This window comes from Fusarium coffeatum, assembly GCF_003316985.1.
Source record: "Fusarium coffeatum strain FIESC_28 chromosome Unknown BRIP53273_contig_139, whole genome shotgun sequence".
Classification (NCBI taxonomy): Eukaryota; Fungi; Ascomycota; class Sordariomycetes; order Hypocreales; family Nectriaceae; genus Fusarium; species Fusarium coffeatum.
In genome coordinates this window covers 52,843-72,540 of record NW_022157932.1, presented here as the reverse complement: position 1 = coordinate 72,540, position 19,698 = coordinate 52,843, and the positions used below count along the sequence as shown (strand labels likewise).

Below are 19,698 nucleotides of genomic sequence, written 5' to 3'. Positions count from 1 at the left end.
ATACTGTGCAATCAACACCAGCAATCTATTCATGACCAGGGGATTACCCACGATGACGGACGGAAACGCTTAGTGGCGGCGCTGGCGGCCCTTTTTAGCTGCACGCGCCTTGTCAAACTTGCCAGTGCAGGCCGAGGTACAGTACAGTTAGTTACCTTGACATGATGGAGGGATGAAATGCTTATGATAACGTGTATAAGAATTATGCTCAAAGCTTAAGAAATTGTTCTTAAGCTACGTGTACAAAATCTGTTCATGTCTCTTGTGCTGCATGCAAATGCTAGAATCTATCCTATCCTAGGTATATATATATATAGGTACAGTACAAGTAGTAAAAATCAACGTAAAAGGATGTATGCAAGTGAAACATCTATATTTACATGCGGCTCATTGCTTTCCAGAGCTAGCCGAAACTTGCCCTCTCCAAATATCCTGCATGCTGATCTGTCACTGGCCATGCAGTCAACCTCGTTGGTGTCGCCCGCAGCTTACGCTCCGCTGCATTTACCCGCTTAACCGCTATCGTCTTTCGTTTTGAGAGCATGTCTGGCCCATCCTCTTGTAATAACACCGAAGTCTCTCCAACTTGCTCGTTTGTCATTGTCCGTCTCGACGTTTGCATCTTTCCAACAACGCTATCACCACCTTCAACAATGGTACTGCCAAAACGAAGTTGAGAGGTGTCTTCGAAGATCTTGCACTCTGTAATAGCTTGCTCAGCCTGCGCCGAGCGTGGCAGTCGTGAGAAAAAGTCCATGATCTCCCCATTCAGCTCTACCACATTGTTCACTGCAGTGTTTCCAATATGAGATGCCATTGACTCGCGGAAATCCTGAGAAAAGTCGGGATATAGTAGTTTGCTTTCGATAGAGCGCGTTGTCTTTGCAACCAAATCTTGTTCCTTCCATAGAGCCTCAATCTGAAGTAACCTCCTTCCTGAAGAACTGGTAAGGCTGGTTGTTGAATCTTGTGTCTCCAGCTGGGATGTTGAGCTTGCTGCTGCTGCTAGGTCGCTGAGGAATCGTCGGAATCCAGGATTGGATATTGACAGATTGTCAAGAGCTGACACAGACACTTCACCACCTGAACCTCGCAAGCCGGCAATATCGAGCAGAACATGCACCCGGCTAATAAGATAGGCTGTATCTTGATCCCTGCCGAGTAACATGGATGGCCATGTCTTGATGCATTCTGCAAATCCTTGTATCAGACGCACTGCAGACCTCCAATCGAGAGCGACAATGCACTCATCGAACAACTGCTTGATGACCTGTGTACTGAGGGTAACTCTAGCCCTCATGCACGATACAAAGAACGAGGCAGCTTGGTCGAAAAGCTTGAAGTGAAGAAGACCTTGAATGGTAGCCTCGACGAGGGGCTTATCAAGCGGCGCATGCTCCCAGAAATAGTCACCCGTTTGTGTCCATGTCTGAACCTTGTTGCGACCGGCTCTCGACGGTTCGTAACTGTCTGCTAACCTGCGTCTTAACTTGGCCCCTGTCTCGCCGTCGAGTCCAGCAACGCATGCCAGGCTACGCAAGAATTGACCGTGATTGCCCGAGTTTTTGTAATGGTTCAAGATAGCCACAAACGTCGATGGCGTCGGCCTCAATCTTCTGTAATAGTAGAAAGAATTGACTACTGATTCTGATAAATATTTGTAACCCTGCTTGTCGAAAACCACTATTAATGTGTTGTATGTGTGCATATCAGCCGGGTAGGCAGAGACAAGCAGGTTGTAACACACTCTGCCGACTTTCTCCTTGAGACTCAATGTTGGTGAGCCAACAACCTCACGGAGACCGTGGTTCAGTTTGACGCGGTTCTTTTTCATCGTCTCGATGTTTGACTCCACAAGATACTTGTCAGAAGGGCTCTTGTTTGCAAGTTCGACAGCCTCGTCAAAGCTGGGACACGGTGAGCCAGATTTGTCGTGAGCATTGGCTCGTTTGAGTAATTGCTGGATAAGGTGATTGAGCGTGCGTCCAGCATTATGAAGCTGCTTCGAGTTCATTGGCCTCCTGTGAGGGATACTGTCGTCTGTTTCCTCGCGAAGGATGGCGTGCTCGAGACGGTCATAGTCCGTACGTCGGTAAGCATCCATCGTTTCCTGATTAGGACATTCATATTGTTCAATATGGACTCGGTTCAGGAACTCGTCGATGCGGATGGTGGCAGGCTTATCGATCTCCTTCATGAACGGTCGGTTCGTGTATATCTCTTTGATAGACTCCCATAAGTGATTCATTTGGCCAAGGGAGATGTCATCTTGAGCTAAATTGTTGTCGGTCGTCCTCTGACTCGCTTCGAGGTTTCGGAGTTTTAATTGTGCCAGTTCCCGCCTTGTCTCCTCCAATTGTCGGTCTAGTTCCTGTCGTCGGTCTTCCTTTCGTACGGCATCGACAATGGCGGCAGTCGCAAACATGGAACTGTAGCATGCTGTGAAGATATCGGCGAATGTGACTTTGCGTGGTCGAGCCGCGGTCGTTACTCGGCGGCCGAGAGTGCTCACGACTGTCTCGCAAGCGCGGCAACCGCAGCGATGAGCCTGGCCGGCTCTCGACCACAAAGCCTGCATTTTAAGTGATAGCCAGATGTTCAGGACATAGCTCTAGGGCGATTGGGAGCTGACGTTGACGGCAATCACTCAATTGAGGTGTTTCATGGAGCCATTGAAACTATGAAATTGGCCAGTCACAGATGGTCCGATTATTGAAGTCACGTGGGCATTACGCTGGTTGACCGTGGTTAGGCGCTATTCTCACACCCCACCATCCACGACCAGAAGCTCTTCAATTGTAGGTAGCTCTGAGCCAACTGTAGACTGCATTCAAGTTTACAACAGTTGACGGATATTTGGTCCTTATCTTCCTACAGAAACCTACCTTCTTTCGTCCCTCATACAATCAGTCACCATGTTTGCTTTATATCTGACAGCTGACTTGCAAGGGTATGTCCTAAACAAGTTTTTGCTGTCTAGAGCTTCACTGACGTGAGGGGCAATCTCAATATAACAGGGTCACCAACCTGCGCCCTGTTGATACTGAAGACAACCCTTTCTGGTACATGTTCAAGGTTCAGTGTACCTCTTGCCGAGAGACACACCCAAACTATGTCGGAGTCAACCGTTTTGTACGCATTACTGAATCTGTGTGATTGGGCATAGGCTGATAGTCTTGCTTAGGAGACCAACGAGATGAGCGGAAGCCGAGGAGAGGCCAACTTCGTTTGGAAGTGCAAGAACTGCAAGGTAAGAGTCTCCGGATAGCATCAGCTGCACTTTGCTAATATCATGTCAAGCGAGAGTCGTCGGCATCTGTCAAGTCCGGACCTGCAGCTTACGAGCAGGCAGAGCCAGCCAAGGCTCAGAAGATTATTGAATTCGACTGCCGAGGTCTCGAGTTCGTTGAATTCAAGGCAGAGGTACGGGAACCGCTCATAATACAGTGACGAGTGCTGACATGGTGGTAGGGCGAGTGGCTCGCCGAGGGTATCGAGACCAATACCAAGTTTACCGGCATCGAGCTGGAAGAGGGCGAATGGTTTGAGTATGACGAGAAGTCCAACGAGGAAGTGAGCATCAACGAGGTCAAGTGGGAAGTCCGTCGTTCGTAGAGTTCTCCAAAGCTCGATGTTTCAATGGCGTCCGGATGTTTTTTTTGGTGAGGAAGCAGAAAAGAGACCTTGACATCATGACTAGAAACAGGACACAGGAATAAAAGTAAAAACCTTTATCAATGAAAGTCCGCGTGCAAACTGGTATTCATATATGAAAGATGCAAGTTGCTACGTGAGGCTTGTAAATTGGAAGCTTGCCAGTTGAGAGTTCGACTGGCCAATCGTGCGTCAGCCTATATCTAATCAGACCCACTGTTTACTTTGCTGTCCGTCAAGGTTCTAACCTCAAGCTCGAGCATCGCATTTCTGAGACCCAACTTCAAAGTCAACTACCAGAAATCAAGAGACATCATTCTTCTTTCAGCTCTACCAAGATGGCATTACCGGAGCTTCCAGGAACAGCCGACTTTCTCACCGATGCAGCACACCTCCTGCGCACCACAGCGCCCGAAACTTCAGCCTATCTCATGAGCCAACGCGGTGACCTTCTTTCACAGCATGGAGTATCAGTGTCTGATATTCAACGACAACATGTGTGCGGAGGCTGTGGGCTTATAATGATACCAGGCCAAGGAGCCACGCTGAAATTGGACGCTCGAAAAAGTATGCAAAGGAAAACAAAGGGTGCAAAGTCTGGCACCTATTCAACTCCCAGAACCAACCAGGAGCCCAAAGGACCATGCAAGATTCTTCACTGCGACAACTGTCAACGAGATACAAAGATCTCTCTTCCGGCGCCGGGACCTGCTGTGAGACGCAAGACAGCTCAGACCAAAGTCAACAAAACCTCTGCGCCTGCGCCAGTTGAACCAGCAAAGCCAAGTACAAATGCTAGCAGCAAGAAGCGTGCCAAGAATCGAAAGGCTGGTCTTCAAGCTTTGCTTTCAGGACAAAAGCAGCAAGCCGCCAATCCTCTCAGTCTCTCTCATTTCATGAAATGAGGCAGATTTGTTGCAACTGGAACTTATAGCCATCTCTGCCTATCTTCAATATCGAAGTTTGAGTAACTTGAGTCTAATTGGTTAGATGAAATCGCGGCCCCAACTCATAGTCTTGGAAAGAGACTGAAACTGAGTCATCTCAGGCCGCCATCGAGTCACTTTTTTCCTATGCAGGTTGCGTCCCGAACATTCTAGCGCCTGCCGCCCACCAAATTCTGCACTCTGGACCCCATGACATAACCGGGCTTAGTTCAGTTGCCCCTCCAAAAATTTCATGACCCCTCCATTAGATCGGACTTGGACTCGGACTCAACCACCACCAAAAACGACCATTTTCACGATTCAATCACAGCAGACGTAAAAATGGCTACCGAAGACGTCAACAAGCAAACTCCCGAGGAGTTCTTCCAGAGCATCGGCGACAAGGTCAAGAACCTTGCGCCTGCTGCTGCTGAAGCCCAGAATGCCGACGATGAGCGCGCTGTTGAAGAGATCGAGTCTCTTTGCATGAACTGCGGCGAGAACGTGAGTTTAATTATTGCCTCAAAAAGCGCATACCAAAACATCTAACATAAACTACAAGGGTGTCACCCGACTTCTTCTTACTGCGATCCCCTACTTTCGCGAAGTCGTTATCATGTCCTTCTCCTGCGAGCACTGCAATGTTCAGAACAACGAGATCCAGGCGGCCGGAACCGTTCAACCCAAGGGAACCCACTACGAGCTGCGCCTGACAAACCTCGCCGACTTTTCGCGACAGGTTGTCAAGTCCGATACCTCTACCGTCAAGTTTATTGAGCTTGACCTTGAGATTCCTGCTGGTCGCGGCCAGTTGACAAATGTTGAGGGTCTTTTGACCACTGTCATTGATGATCTTGAGATGGGACAGGAGGCACGAAAGGAGCAGGCTCCTGAGGTCTATGTCAAGATTGCCGAGATCATCGCCAAGGGTCGCGCCATGTTGATGGGTGATTCATTCCCCTTCCGTGTCTGGGTTGACGACCCTGCTGGAAACTCATTCATCGCTCCTGATCTCAAGGACGGTGTTGGCAAGTGGGAGAAGCACGAGTATGCCCGGACTGCTGAGCAAAACGCTGCTCTTGGCATCTCTGACACCGACGCCAACGCTCAGCAAGCGCAGAACCCTGGTTTGACTGCTGAGGGAGAGATCATACCCAATGAGGTCTACAGCTTCCCTGCTACATGTCCTGGCTGCATGCGTCCCTGCACCACTCACATGAAGATGGTCGATATTCCTCACTTTAAGCAGGTTGTCCTCATGTCTACTGTCTGTGACGACTGTGGCTACCGCTCCAATGATGTCAAGACTGGTGGTGAGATTCCTGAGCTGGGTGAGAAGATCACCCTCAAAGTCGAGGACAGCACCGACTTGGCCCGTGATATTCTCAAGAGCGAGACTTGTGGTTTGGAGTGCCCTGAGCTCAAACTTCAGGTCAACCCCGGTACTCTCGGTGGTCGCTTCACCACTGTTGAAGGCCTTTTGACCCAGGTCCGTGGTGATCTTCACTCTCAGATCTTCGAGGCCAACGGCCCTGGCCAAGGTGGTGACTCTCTTGCCACTGATGAGAAGAGCCAATGGGATGTATTCTTTGAGGGTCTTGATGCCGCTATCCGAGGCGACAAGCCTTTCACAGTCATCCTCACCGATCCTTTCGCGAGCAGTTATGTTCAGCCTCTTGTTGACCCTCCTGCTCCTGACCCCAAGATTCAGCGTGAGAGCTATACCCGTACAGATGAGGAAGAGGAGGAGCTTGGCCTTAAGGATATGAAGTTGGAGAATTACGGAGAGGACGAGGAGAAGAAGGACGGCGAGGAGAAGACCGAGGCTGCTGCTGAATCATAGCAGTGAACCTTTGAATATTTCTGTTTTTCCGTTTAAAAGTTAAGCCTATAGATGAGCAATGATTATAAAGTTTACGATCGACAATGTCCTTGACTGTTGGCACAGCCTGTTGTTCTCTTCTTACTTTGGAAAGCTTAGACGAACTTGATTCGCTCAACAACATTACATCCGCTTACATGTGATGTTGTCGGCAATGGCACCCGAGATATCACATAGTACTATCAACTCCATGAGACAACCTCATATATCTATCGCAAAGTTTAAACCGCCACGCAGCCCTTTCGGCTCCGAAGCCGATCGGTATGGAAGCCGATATGTCCATTTTCGGGGCTAAGAGTTATTGTATAAAGGTTCGAAGCCCCCAATGACGGCTTCAGCTTTTTAGACAACCTTTGATTTATCATCACGAGACTATGTCGGTCACATATTCCCGTCCAGGAAAGCCTTCTGCAAGACTTGCATAAGATCCAAGAGGTCTCGATCCCGCATAAGATTCCTTTATACAATTACGAATTGATTACCAGAAAACTGCGCGACTGACTTGTAATTCGAGGGACATCTCAATGACCACTATAGCGTTTCGACTTCAGATCACAGCTTTGACACACCGGTGTATGGTCACCCCCTAGTCCTGGTCTGGATCGGGAATGTTTTCCCTCTTGGAGATAGATATGAATTCCATACCTACTACTCGACAAAGCGCCATCCTTTCGCATCACAGGAATCCATGGTCCGGTAAAGATCAATAATGCTATGGTTTCTTCATCTTCAGCTCGATCCTTGCAGGAAATACAAAAGTCAATATTCGGCGGACACTAAAGCTGGCCCGTACACCACTTCGTGTTAGCATCAGCCGGATATGATTTCGCGGTCGGCCTACTTAACTCAAGACAATGGCCTTTTTTGGGCATGGTTTCCCACCGTGTCTAACAGGTCTTTGCTTCTTCATCGGAATTTTACTTGCGCTCAGGATGATCAGTTGATGAAGGATGGTGAGCCTCAGTGTACACCTTCGGACCATGAACTACACGTTCTATGCACGACAGGTCGAATATGTAACACTTTGGGAATAGGGAATACATTCGTCTGCTGGAACATGATTTGTGGTGTAGCTCAGCTGGTAGGATCACGATAGGTATAAAATGCCCAGTAGTTGCCTACATTCTTTTGTCTGTAGTTCCCAGCACCAGTCTAGTTCTCATATTCATTCTCACAAGACTTCTTTAGTACTTCTGAGACCCTTCATCAGCTAGTGTCAAAATGGCCTCCGTGATCAACAACATCCCTACCGGCAAACCAGCTCCTCTGGCGGTCGGTCCAACTAATACAACTCCCCTTCGCGCAACCAACAAGATACCTCGTCATGTCATTGAAGCTGTCCAGGCAATACCCGCTGAGGAGTTTGACGCTAAGAAGCATGTCAACTTTGAGTTCCCCAAGAGGACCTACACCATGCAAGATTGGGGATATGAGAACCAGGGCATATCGCCCATTGCCGGCTCAGACCCCTTTCCTTTGTTCACCGAGGCTGCTGCAAAACAAGTTCGACGTGAGCTTCTTAGTGATGATGTTCTAAAGACATGTCAGTATACTTCAACTTTTACTAGGAATCAGATTCGGGGGTATACGCAGAAGTAAGTCCCACGAATCGACAACAGTAATCATACTAACACGATAACAGGCAGGCCCCCTTTGCCCATGCACTTTGGAAGAGCCCTGAGGTTCAGAATGCTGTTTCTGCAGTTGCTGGTATTGACTTGATTCACGCATTTGAGTACGAGATCGGGCATCTGAATCTATTCTTCAGCGATGGCGAAGATGATAAAGACGACAAAACCAACCTTGGGTTCTCTTGGCACTACGATAGTTTTCCGTTTGTTTGTGTCACCATGCTGTCTGACTGCTCAGATATGAAAGGTGGCGAGACAGTCATCCTCAAGAGCGATGGCGAAATCCTGAAAGTCCGCGGTCCTACAATGGTGAGCTCTTTCACTACTTGGCAAATCACTGACTAACTTGAGTGAGGGAACCGCGGTCGTTCTGCAGGGCCGCTACATCAAGCATGCCGCTCTAAAAGCTATTGGAAAAGAAAGAATTTCTTTCATTACAGCTTTCCGACCGAAATCTCCTTCTGTGAGGGATGAGCTTGTTCTGACTGGTTCTCGACTTATTAGCAACCAGTCTGAACTTTGGTATGATTATTGTACATACCGAGCTGATGCTCTCCAGGTCAGGTCTCGTGAGCATGCAAGACAACTTCGTATGAAGCAAGCTTCTGGTATCAAGTTTGATCCTGAAGCTGTCAGGGAGTTTAGACAGGAGCAGAAGGACATGCTGGATGCGACACTGTTGGAGATGATTCCAATTTATGATATTGTTGAGGTAGAGTAGAGCGTGGTTGGGCGTCGTACGTGTATTGGTGTTTTCGTGTATCAATTTGCAATTCTTCCCATATTACGTTGGAAATATTCGTGTTTCATTTACAACCCTTGATGATGTTATCACGTCCACATGAGGAGTAGTACCCAATAATAACGTATGACCTATGTATTACTTCTATATTGATTAGGTTCAAATTCAAAGGTGTCCATAGCCCTAATGCAAAAGATTTACGTAGTCGGTGTTAATATTACATACTGACTTTAAAAGTTGAAGTACCGGGTAGCCACGTGACCCTATCACTCGGAAGCTATTGTACTGTCCTGTATCTTTCCTTCCCTGTGCCTCGGCTCCGGTGGACTCCCCTCATGGCTCCACTTTAACCGGGGGATGGTCCTTAGCAACAAGGAGACTTCCCCAGATAAACTCCCTACCTTGGTCTAGCTTTAGTTGTACAACAGGATAGGCCTCGGCATTGAAATAAAAGAGACAACTTCATAATTGACATCTCACATCATCTCATCTCATCTCATCTCTCGTATCGTATACATTAGATATTAACACCATGTCTGACAAGGCAAAAGATCGTATCAACGCCATTGGCAATCAGCTTCTTCCACCAATTAACAAAGTAGCTCCAGGATCAAGCAAGCTTCGCGTCGAGGGCAAAGTCGTCATCATAACAGGCAATTCACTCTCAAGCTTTTAATTTACCTCTATCTGACACCTCTCTAGGTACAAACTCATCACTGGGTATTGGCCGTGCTACAGCGCATCAGTACGCCGAGAGCGGCGCAAGAGCACTGTATCTCTGTGACTTCGACGATACTCATCTTGAATCTCACAAGAAAGAGATCAATGCCGCGTTTCCAAAGGTAGAGATTCACACGAGACAGTTTGACGCTGCGGATGAGGTCAAGGTCAAGGAAGTAGTCGATGATGCCATCCAGCGCTATGGCCGATTGGATGTCTTCTTTGCCAACGCAGGTATTGTTGGACGGACTACATTATTCTCCGATTTCAGCAAAGACGAGTTCATGTCGATATTGAACACCAACACTTCAAGGTATGCACAGCCTCTTCACTCCACCCGGTCTGTATCATCTAAATAACAATCTTCCAGCGTCTTCCTAGCAGCAAAATACGCAGCACCAGCTATGATGAAGACCTCTGCAGACAAGCCTCATTCAAGCGGCAGCATTATCGGCACTGCCTCTGTAGCCGGTATTCGCTCCAATGCCGGTTCCACGCCCTACTCGGCCTCCAAGGCTGCGGTTGTGTCGCTCGCACAGACGATATCGTATCAGCTTGCCGGTACTGGCGTGCGTGTCAACGCTATCTGCCCCGGTCTCATCGAGACGGGCATGACTGCACCCGTGTATGAGGCTGCGAGGGCCCGGGGCAGTGAGAAGAAGATCGGTCAGCTGAACCCTATGAAGAGAGGTGGCCGTGCTGATGAGATCGCTCGCGTTGCTTTGTTCTTGGGTAGCGATGAGGCAAGTTATGTCAATGGACAGGCTTGGGCTGTCGATGGAGGACTAAGCGCTGGCCACCCCTTCGTTCCAGGAAAGCTCGGTTAGTTCTTGCGATTACGATACCATACTAGGCTATATTATGGAAACGGCTATAGCGCGGAACCGTTATGATATATCGTGTCATATACCTACCTCACAATGTTATTAGCGATATTGCGAAGTTAATCAACTCTTTCAATTTCAATTTCTTTATTAAAGCAAACCCACAAAGCCCAGACCAGGAAGAGGACCAAGTCTCAGCTTCAATCGTCAGCTTATCCGTGCTCTTCCGAACGGCTCAGCTTTTTCGTTTCAAGATGTTAGCCCCGATATTTCCATCCCGGAACTCACAGAGTATCAAAAACCAGAAACCAAACTCCCAGCAGAAACTCGGAAACATGGCCCTCCCCGCCAATCGCATTGACGAACGACAGCCAAGAGAAATTCACGATCTGATATGACGAAACAAGATTCTGTTATGATCTTACCATCGCACGTTTTGAATTGTGCATCTCCAATCGCATCTCCGTTTCTAGGTGTCGTCTTTGTAGCTCTTACTCTGCGTGTTTGGTTACAAACCCTTTGTGGCATTGCTTTTCACGGATGAAGAAAGAGAAATGTTGGAGTCTGTGTCTGTGTGGTTTACAGAGTCAAAGTTGTGGTGTGTAGTCAGCAGTACTGTATCAATGCTGTAAGATGAGACGATCAATACCATTGATCATGAATCGATCATAGCTGCCGATCAGAACTACCGTGCCAAATGTGCGGTTCTGTCCATAGACTTACTCATTCAAATGGATAATCCAGGAGAAAATCGTTTTTACTGTAACGGAACTTGCCATCATCACACCATCTGAATACCAAGAACGGCAGTTGAAGATCAGTCTAGAATATATTGTGAGACGTTGATATATCTAGTCCAATGCAAGGCACCTAACCCGTATAGAAGGAGGAATAAAACAGTGGAGACCCAGAGTCTCAACTAGAGGCTCGTAGCTCGAAACGTCAACCAAAACCAAGTCTGACTCGAAGAAACCCTCAACCCCTTAAAAATCTTCTGAAACGCCCAACGACGGAGACCAAGGTGTTGACCCCAGAGCAAAAGCTCCATAACCATGTAATACTAAGGAAACATTGCCAAAAGGAGTCTTGATGATCGTGAAGCCGCGTCATCTCGAAAACAAAACATAGTTGTCCTTAAGTCATTACAGTATACCTACCATATAGTCTATCGCTATTATAGTATGGATGTTCTCATTAAATATTCTCACTCTGAGTGGTCAAAGACCCAAGACTCGAAACTCCAATAAGATCAATTACGTGCATTGCATTGGCTCTTTTACGCATCAATCAATCCACTCACTAGTCAACTAGTCCAGCTAGATCTCTCGCTTAAAGCCTCGTAATGATCGCCAGGGGTCGTCTTCATGGTGATATTGACATATGTAGTCATACAGTAGCAGTGTTAATCAATTCCCTGTCCACGATTGTCGGAGACTTTGCAATGTGAAACCCTCAGCATGCCCATTAGAGGTGGGATTTACTGGCGCCTACATGTAACGTCGACGAAGCTTGAGTTGAGTGACCGATGCTCGCTAGACTGATGGGGCCATGGTCATGGTCATGGTTATGGGGGATGGGAGATGACAGGCAACGTCCATCCCATGTTTTAGTTTGAGGAACGGACATACTCGCTCTTTATGATATAAATCCCCGCCTCGCCTCTGAAGTTTTATCAGACTTCTTCCCCTTGAGTCTCTCCATCGCCAATTTTTCTTTTGCTCTTTTTCTTTTCTTTCAACTCTCAAAGACTACCAGTTGCAGGCATCTGTGGTCAGTCTTTTCTTTTCTATCGTCATTCTCTAGTCTATACTTTTCATTTTCCTTTCCTGTTATATATAGTCTAGTATCAAAATGACTGTCCTATCTCTTGTCACAGTGGCTTTGGCCCTTTCTTCGCCGGCCATGGCTATGCCCCGTCCTCAGCTCGACAACGGACCTAGCACAGAAACCCCTGGTGCTGGTTTGGGCGGTCTCATCCCTACTGCCATCGCTGGTCCCCCTTCCGCTACTGAGGCTCCCGGCGGTGGTCTGGGCGGTCTTATTCCTAGTGCTGCCCCGACTGCTGCCCCTGGTGCTGGTAATGACGCTCTAATGGATACGATCGGCAAACTCCTCAGCATGCTGCCTGAGCTTTTGGGAGGTGGTGCAAACGGTAACGCTCCCGGTGCTGCCCCGACTGACGCCCCAGCTGGCGCCTTGCCTGGAGCCGGCGAAAACACTGCCGTTGCTCCTCCTGCCAGTACCCCAAGCAGCGGCGCTGCTAGAGGCAATGAATCTCCTCTTCTGACCCCAGGCCGAAACAACAACGCTGGCGGCGGTATTCCTACTTTCGTTGCCGGACCTGGACAGGGTTTTGGAGAGAGTAGCAATTCTGATGCTCCTGCGGCGACCGATGGTGCTGGCAACAACAACTCTGGTGGTCTTCCCGACTTTGGCAACGGGGGAAGCGATGCTCCTACTCTCGTTCCTTCTCCTGGCAGTGGTCTTGACGGCCCTGGCACTGCCCCTGGTGCTGTTATTCCTACTTTTGTTGCTGGCCCCGGCCAAGGCTTCGGAAATGGCGATACTCCTACACCCGGAAGCGGCGCAAGCAACGACAACGATAACAACAACAACACTCCCACACCTGGAACAGGCGCAGGCAACGGCGACAACAACTCTTCCGACGCCCCCGAGACTCCCATTCAAACACCCGGTAGCGGCAGCGGAACACAGCCTACTGGTGACTTGGCCGCGCCCAGTGGTCCTATTCCCACCTTTGTTGCTGGACCCGGTAATGGCTTTGGAGAGGGTGGCAACGCCCCTACCACACCTGGATCCGGCGCAGGTAACGGTACCGATAGCTCTTCTAGCGTCCCAGAGACCCCCATTCAAACACCTGGATCCGGCGCAGGTAACGGCAACGACAACTCCTCTGAAGCCCCTGAGGCCCCTACCCAAACGCCTGGCAGCGGCAGCGGAACTCAGCCTACTGGTGACTTGGCCGCGCCCAGTGGTGCTATCCCTACTTTTGTTGCCGGTCCTGGCAATGGCTTCGGCGGTGGTAACGATGGCGGCAACGACAACGACAACAACGATCCTCAGACTCCTGGTGGCGGCAATGGTAACGACGACTCCAACGACGCTCCCCAAACCCCCGGTAGAGGAACTCAGCCCGGCGGTGCTATTCCTACTTTCGTTGCTGCCCCCGGTAACGGCTTCGGTGGCGGCAATGGCAACGGCGACTCCAACGCTCCCCAGACTCCTGGTAACGGTTTCGGCGGCGGCAACGATGCTCCTCAGGCTCCCGGTGGTGGCCTCGGTGGTCTCCTACCTGGACAGGCCAGCCAGAGTGGTCCCGACATTCCCACTTTCGTTGCTGGCCCTGGCAAGGGCTTCGGCAGCCAGAGCAAGAACAGCGGCTTCGAGAGGCGCGTTCGTCGCTCTTCCTAAGAGCTTCATGTACAACTAGACAGCGATGATGGATCTCCTATGTTGAAGAAATGTAAAAGAAAAACACGGCACGTTCGTATTCCCACATATTTTTGGGTATAAAGCAGGTCTTTTCGGCCCTTCATTGTGTATCTACCTCCATAGCAGCGCCCGTCGTCGATAGAGCAATTTTGGCGTATATATCCTTCTCCCAGTGCATGTACTCTGCTCGTTTGGAATCGCTGAGAAAATCGTACTTGTCCTGAAACATGGTGTCTGCCTTTTTGACTTGCACTTTTGGCATCGTCTCTTCGTCGTGCATCGCAACGTCCTCAAGGTGGCCCTTTTGAGTAAGTCTGACAACATCAGCGATCCCTTGGTACCAATCACTTGTGAGCCATTGCTGTTGAGTGACTTTGGCAACTGCGTCATCAAAGTCCTTTGACTTGATATTTGCCCAACCTTCCCAAGCATCCCCCTCTGACAAGTTCCGAACGGTGACTTCCTGTCTTGCTCTGGAAAGCAAAGCAAGGATCTCTTTACGGAGAGGAACATATCCCTCCCGATCAATGCCTTCTCCCGACACAACAGCTTTGACACGCATAGTGACGTAGAAGTAGATTGCGGCGTACAAAGCTGTTATGTTTTGTAACACCCATTCGTCTTCTGTTCTACGGTCTCCCGGCGTGACTATACTCTCCATGCCAGCAAGAATCGTAGGAGCGAGTTTCTTGTGGTCTGTTTCTTCGCACAACCATCTCGTCACGGGTTGAATCCATGGGTGAAGATTGTCGCCTCTGAAGGCTTGTTTCTTAGCTGTGGATTTGGTCGGTGTTCCGCTTGCCCCTTTTGAAGGCGTTCTAAATGGTGCAAGACTTTGTTCCTTTGTGGGTGTTCCTCTTGAAGGCAGTGGCCGTGATCCATCGGCAGGTGAGTTAATAGCGTCGCGGAACCTTGAGCCTGGTGTCCTTCTTCCTGTGGTAGTTCTACCAGGGGTTGAGGCACCATTTGGCAGAATGTTATCAAGATGAGTGTAGAGACGGTTGTAAATACGGGGTGGAATCGGCGGTCGGGGCTCGATGGGTGGAAGGTCAAGGGTAATCTTTAGACTAGGTACTCTTGTAAGCTTGCAAAACTCGGATATATCATAGAGACAACACACCGATCGCATGCAATGTTTGCGCAAGCATATGTCCTGGCGATCTCTTCCTCTGTCTTGAGAGTACTTGCTCGATGCCGAGACTGAGCGAGCAAAGAACCTGCAAGTTCTACAAGAGATGACGGTAAATCAGAGCCATATGTTGGCATTAAAGAAAGCAATGCCTGTTCAATTTGACGACTCATGATTTCGACTTTAACTTCTTATTGCGGTGAGACTCGAAGTAGCTTATGAGTGGTTGGACCAATTATGGAAGTTGAGAACGCGGTCAAGCAGTCGACGCGTTACGTAGCAACGAATTGTGACGCCTGGTCACGAGACGTTGAATAGGTACTGTAGCTTAAATCATCACCCCGCCAATTGATAGTACTGTCGATCGCCTTGGTAAGACAGGGAACGGAGGTGACTCTGTGGGAATTTGGAGAAAATCACAAGATAAAGCGTAGAGTAGGGACGTGCTATGCAAGACTGTAGAGAGAACTGTCCCTGTTCGAGGCTCGTTGTAGAAGCTTTTTGAGTTCGGACCTGCATACCATGGACGGCCACAAAATGATGCTCGGCCAGCAGTTGAGGGCTGCTAAAGAACCACCTAACAATACTGGTTTAGGTGCCCGGCCCTGTCCATCTTTAGCGGTTCTGTTCTAGCGGCTCAAGACCCCTGACAGCCTTCAAATCCAGAGCTGCCAGGCCACGTTCACTTGGAGGTGTCCATTGAACCTCACTCCTTTATCAAGTCCGACTTGTCCAATCTCCAATTGTCTTTTGAGACCTGCATCGCGCAAGCTCAAAGTTTCTGCTCTTCTTCCACATTACTCGCTCCAGGTATTCAACATAATGCGCACCGGTCTCTTCCTCAGCGTCGCTTTTGCGACCACAGTGTTTGGCCACTCCCAGAAACCCATTGTCGACCCCAATGCCGACTGGATGACCAAACACATGGCCGGTATGTTATTCTTTCCCCTTCCTAATACCTCCATATGCTAACCCAATTCCTTACAGAGGAGCATCATGTGCAGGGCTGGGATGCCGACTCCTTTTTCACCCTCCACGACTACAACGGCGATGGCTGGTGGCAAGCTGCCGAGGTCATGCGAACATACGGCCTTTTCGACGAGTCAAACAAGGGCATGTCCGAAAAGCGAAAGGATGAGGTTCGCGATATCTTACTGGGCCTCCTCGACAAGGACTCCGACTCCTCGGTCAGTCGCAAGGAATGGATGGATTTCATCAGCACAGGCAAGACCCTGCCCGACTTGAACACTGGCCCTGGACACCACGGCGACGATGAGTACGAGTACGAAATCCATCATTGGGAGAAGTACCACGACGACAACACTAAGCTCGAGGACTTGACGCATCCTGAGGATATCGAGCACTTTAAGAAGCATGACGAGATGGAGGATGCCCAAGACCGCCTCGAGGCTATGCAGAAGCTCTCCATTGTCGAGGCCAACATTCCTCAAAAGTTCCGACGACAATAGATGATATATGATGAAGCTGGACTGTTATTTACATAGAATACCATGACTGGGGCAGGAACTCGGGTGCGATAATGCTATATGACATCATGATGGATAAAAATATATGTATTGAAGTTTAATATTGGGATAATAAGCATGATATGCCTAGTTTTTGTAAACATGAACGTCAAAGACGCAGTGCCAAACGCCAGGTGCAAATGTCTTGACCTGTTCAATATGGTCGACTTTGGCTGCTCGATCTGTCCCTTGACTCCAGCCATTGAATCTGCTCTGGATCTCCTTGCGCCTTGTTTCTGTGTCGCTGGCCCCGACGTTTTCGTGGAGGTGCAGCCATGTCTCGCCCGCGGGAGCAGAAATATCCCACGTATTTCTCCAAGTTGGTTCACTTGTGGGAAGAAAACCGCAGTTGATGTGCCGTACATCTTGCGCAATACCACTGTCCTGCAATGGCTGTAGTCTTTTGATGGCCTCTTCGTTGCTTTCAAGAAACACGATGATCTGCTCCCCTCCTTTGACAATTTCCTCTGTTGGTAGAGTCAAGTCTTCGCCTTGGACAATCCGTACGCTCCATCGATTTGCCACAGCGCCGCGCCGTAACCCTTCCACACTCCATGGGTTGATCTCCCATCCTAGCACTCTCATGCCGAGGCGAGCATACGAGAAGACGAAATATCCAATGCCTGCGTAGAGATCAACTGCCCATGTGCCTTGGAGCGTCTTATCTCCCATGTCCAGCAGTCTTGCCTTCTCTTTGACATTTCCCCGGCTGAACATGGTCCATCTTGGTGCCCAAGTTTGGAATATTCCATTCTGTTTCGTCGAAACCCATAGTGTCTTATCAAAATCATCCTGCGAAGGTTCTTCTGCTGAAGCGTCTTGAGGGCCGAAATCTCCATACAAAGTGCGCAACCCACTTGGGCTTCTTCGTACGTTTTCATCCTCCTCTTCTTCCGTTTTGTGCAAAGGAATGCCCTCGTTCACAGCAAGATGAGTCAGATTTTCTTTCCCCTGCGATGAAATCTGTTTCAATACTCCGGACCAAAGTTGCTGGCATGCGTTTTCGCCAGCATTGTGTAAGAGAGTTGTCCAAGGTAAAGATGTGAAGCTTCCTGTGGGTAAAAGCGCCATAGGCTCATAGACCGTGAAGCGCTTCGGCGCGCTGTTCAACAGGTCGGTCCTCCATGTCGAATCAGGCCCTGAGATATCAGTCGTGATTGACTCAAGCCACTCATTGATGGCATTGTGGATGGGATTCGCTTTGGGGGATTTTCCTTTTGGCATGGCGATGGCAGGTGGAGGTGGAGTTTTCGACTAATCCACCGAGTCGAGCGAGAGGTTTGGTGAACATGGGCAGGCAGGATACTACGATAAGGCTGAAAGTAAAACCCAGCCATGAGTGGTATAAGAGGCAAAAGTCAATACAATAGCGCACCTGTTCTCAATTCGACGCAGGTAATTGTATCTTGGTTCTCACGTCTGAAAACCGAGTCGCAATAGAACTAAAATATCAGAACTGGTAGATACATGCATTGAAACCAGCATTCATATTGATCGTAATTGTTATAACAACTCTACCGAAACCGTGAGTATCCATTCCAATTCCCACTAAATTCACCTCAAGATCATGGGTATTTTGACCCTATGCTATTCTACATGCAACTTATGCCATTAAGTCCGTTATGCGTTTACCATCCTTCATCACAAGAAGTAGTCACCGGGACCCCTCTTGAGTGCTGGGACATGTCTCTGATCATCAGGAACAGCAGAAAAGATACTGAACTTGGGGTTCAAATCCTTGTCTACAGCCATGATAGAAGCGACATTACCGCAACGGTAGCAGTAGTTGGGTGCCGACCAAACAGTCACTACCGAGTTCTCGGGGAAATGATACTGGTGATCGTTAGTGTAACCCTTGTCAAGTCGGAGAAGTCGCTAAATACCTTGTAACCCTCGTTGACGAGCTGATGAGCTCGAGCAATCAACTTCAACCCGTTTACATGGTTGAACTCAGTTGCAACCTTGTCTCCAAACAACCATCCAGCTCCACGAGGACTGATAGCCCATGTTTCGACGTCTTCTGGATCCGACCACACCAAATCGCAGAATGCACCTTCGTGGGGAATTTCTTGCGCACGGGCAACAACTCGGATCTGATCGATCGTCCTAATCTCTGGACTCAAGCCTCCGTGTACACAGAGAATCTCGCCATCGATGATGGCGGCAAGGACCAGGAAATCGAATACATGACAGCAGGCCTTCCAGACCGAGGCATTACCATACTTCATCTGGCACTCTTCATAGAATCCGTACACCTGGGTGATCTGCCGGGATTCGTGGTTACCTCGAACGAGCACTATTCTGTCAGGGTACCTGTGGACTGTGGTTAGCTATGGAACGCGAATGGCACCAAGGAGTGCTTACTTCGCTTTCAGACACATTAGTAATGTGAAAGTTTCCAGACTGAAGTATCCTCGATCCACGAAATCTCCCAGGAAAATATATCGAGTATCGGCACTTTGACTTGACGAGTTGACCGTGACGCCAGAGTCTAGACGATCGGCCATTGTCGCATCGGGATCCTCGTCAGCGTCGCCTGCTTCAACCTCCTCCGCGCCACTCGACGTTGCATTCTCGCCAGAAGATTTTATCTTCTTCCTCAACTTGGGGTTTGTAATCTCTGTTGGTGGCTCGATATCGTCCGAGGTAATGACGGTGGTTGAGGTCTTCGGCGCCTGCACGTTGGACTCGCCCGGCATACCGCCAGATACCCGGAAGAGCTCGAGAAGATCGTAGAATTGACCGTGGATATCGCCGCAAACAGTAACGGGGGTACAGACTGGCTGGATATTGGATTCTGGAAATACCAAGTCAGCAAAAGCTGCAGGTCAGCGGCGAGCTCGAGTCTGGCGGTCTTCACCTTCCATCAATATCTCCTTGACCTTCTCGCACAATTCCTTCATAACCCGCTCGGGCAGGTAGTGGCACTGCTTGGCCTCCTCGAGCCACTCATCAAGACCAGCATTGGGCCCCAAGTTGGCAGGGCCCGGTCGAGGTACGCTTGAAGCCATGATCAAGCATGCCCAGTCGAAAGGCGAAGGAAGGTGATGGCAGCGGGGGGAAGGATCTATCAGCCCAGCGCTGGCTGTATTGCGAAATGATGGTACAGTAGGTCAAGTGGTAGAGGTTGGTAGGCAGGTAGTAGTGGTACTGGTACTGGTACAGTACATATGCGGCGAATGGGGGTGGGGCTTGAATTTGGGCCTTCTTG

The 19,698-nt window shown here is 49.2% G+C and overlaps 10 protein-coding genes across 10 annotated transcripts; 6 read left to right on the top strand and 4 right to left on the bottom strand.

The window, feature by feature from the left end:
• Positions 1-403: 403 nt before the first annotated feature.
• Positions 404-2,578, bottom strand: FIESC28_06494 (uncharacterized protein; the record flags this gene model as incomplete). Its single annotated transcript, XM_031160638.1, has 1 exon — positions 404-2,578. The coding sequence occupies one exon, from the start codon at positions 2,576-2,578 to the stop codon at positions 404-406; it is 2,175 nt and encodes a 724-aa protein (XP_031015323.1).
• Positions 2,579-2,915: 337 nt separating this feature from the next.
• FIESC28_06493 (uncharacterized protein) lies at positions 2,916-4,559 on the top strand (the record flags this gene model as incomplete). Its single annotated transcript, XM_031160637.1, has 6 exons — positions 2,916-2,950; positions 3,018-3,132; positions 3,185-3,250; positions 3,301-3,423; positions 3,472-3,593; positions 3,866-4,559. 6 exons carry the CDS (start codon positions 2,916-2,918, stop codon positions 4,557-4,559), a joined length of 1,155 nt encoding a protein of 384 aa, XP_031015322.1.
• A 363-nt stretch (positions 4,560-4,922) lies between these two features.
• On the top strand, positions 4,923-6,423 carry FIESC28_06492 (uncharacterized protein; the record flags this gene model as incomplete). Its single annotated transcript, XM_031160636.1, has 2 exons — positions 4,923-5,084; positions 5,143-6,423. 2 exons carry the CDS (start codon positions 4,923-4,925, stop codon positions 6,421-6,423), a joined length of 1,443 nt encoding a protein of 480 aa, XP_031015321.1.
• A 1,260-nt stretch (positions 6,424-7,683) lies between these two features.
• On the top strand, positions 7,684-8,814 carry FIESC28_06491 (uncharacterized protein; the record flags this gene model as incomplete). Its single annotated transcript, XM_031160635.1, has 3 exons — positions 7,684-8,057; positions 8,105-8,402; positions 8,470-8,814. 3 exons carry the CDS (start codon positions 7,684-7,686, stop codon positions 8,812-8,814), a joined length of 1,017 nt encoding a protein of 338 aa, XP_031015320.1.
• A 553-nt stretch (positions 8,815-9,367) lies between these two features.
• Positions 9,368-10,382, top strand: FIESC28_06490 (uncharacterized protein; the record flags this gene model as incomplete). The annotated part of the gene is made up of 3 exons (XM_031160634.1): positions 9,368-9,475; positions 9,582-9,868; positions 9,926-10,382. 3 exons carry the CDS (start codon positions 9,368-9,370, stop codon positions 10,380-10,382), a joined length of 852 nt encoding a protein of 283 aa, XP_031015319.1.
• A 1,848-nt stretch (positions 10,383-12,230) lies between these two features.
• FIESC28_06489 (uncharacterized protein) lies at positions 12,231-13,811 on the top strand (the record flags this gene model as incomplete). Its single annotated transcript, XM_031160633.1, has 1 exon — positions 12,231-13,811. The coding sequence occupies one exon, from the start codon at positions 12,231-12,233 to the stop codon at positions 13,809-13,811; it is 1,581 nt and encodes a 526-aa protein (XP_031015318.1).
• A 121-nt stretch (positions 13,812-13,932) lies between these two features.
• On the bottom strand, positions 13,933-15,134 carry FIESC28_06488 (uncharacterized protein; the record flags this gene model as incomplete). The annotated part of the gene is made up of 2 exons (XM_031160632.1): positions 13,933-14,899; positions 14,953-15,134. 2 exons carry the CDS (start codon positions 15,132-15,134, stop codon positions 13,933-13,935), a joined length of 1,149 nt encoding a protein of 382 aa, XP_031015317.1.
• A 649-nt stretch (positions 15,135-15,783) lies between these two features.
• Positions 15,784-16,430, top strand: FIESC28_06487 (uncharacterized protein; the record flags this gene model as incomplete). The annotated part of the gene is made up of 2 exons (XM_031160631.1): positions 15,784-15,892; positions 15,949-16,430. 2 exons carry the CDS (start codon positions 15,784-15,786, stop codon positions 16,428-16,430), a joined length of 591 nt encoding a protein of 196 aa, XP_031015316.1.
• A 144-nt stretch (positions 16,431-16,574) lies between these two features.
• Positions 16,575-17,711, bottom strand: FIESC28_06486 (uncharacterized protein; the record flags this gene model as incomplete). The annotated part of the gene is made up of 1 exon (XM_031160630.1): positions 16,575-17,711. The coding sequence occupies one exon, from the start codon at positions 17,709-17,711 to the stop codon at positions 16,575-16,577; it is 1,137 nt and encodes a 378-aa protein (XP_031015315.1).
• A 417-nt stretch (positions 17,712-18,128) lies between these two features.
• Positions 18,129-19,498, bottom strand: FIESC28_06485 (uncharacterized protein; the record flags this gene model as incomplete). The annotated part of the gene is made up of 4 exons (XM_031160629.1): positions 18,129-18,320; positions 18,371-18,800; positions 18,852-19,284; positions 19,348-19,498. 4 exons carry the CDS (start codon positions 19,496-19,498, stop codon positions 18,129-18,131), a joined length of 1,206 nt encoding a protein of 401 aa, XP_031015314.1.
• Positions 19,499-19,698: the final 200 nt, after the last annotated feature.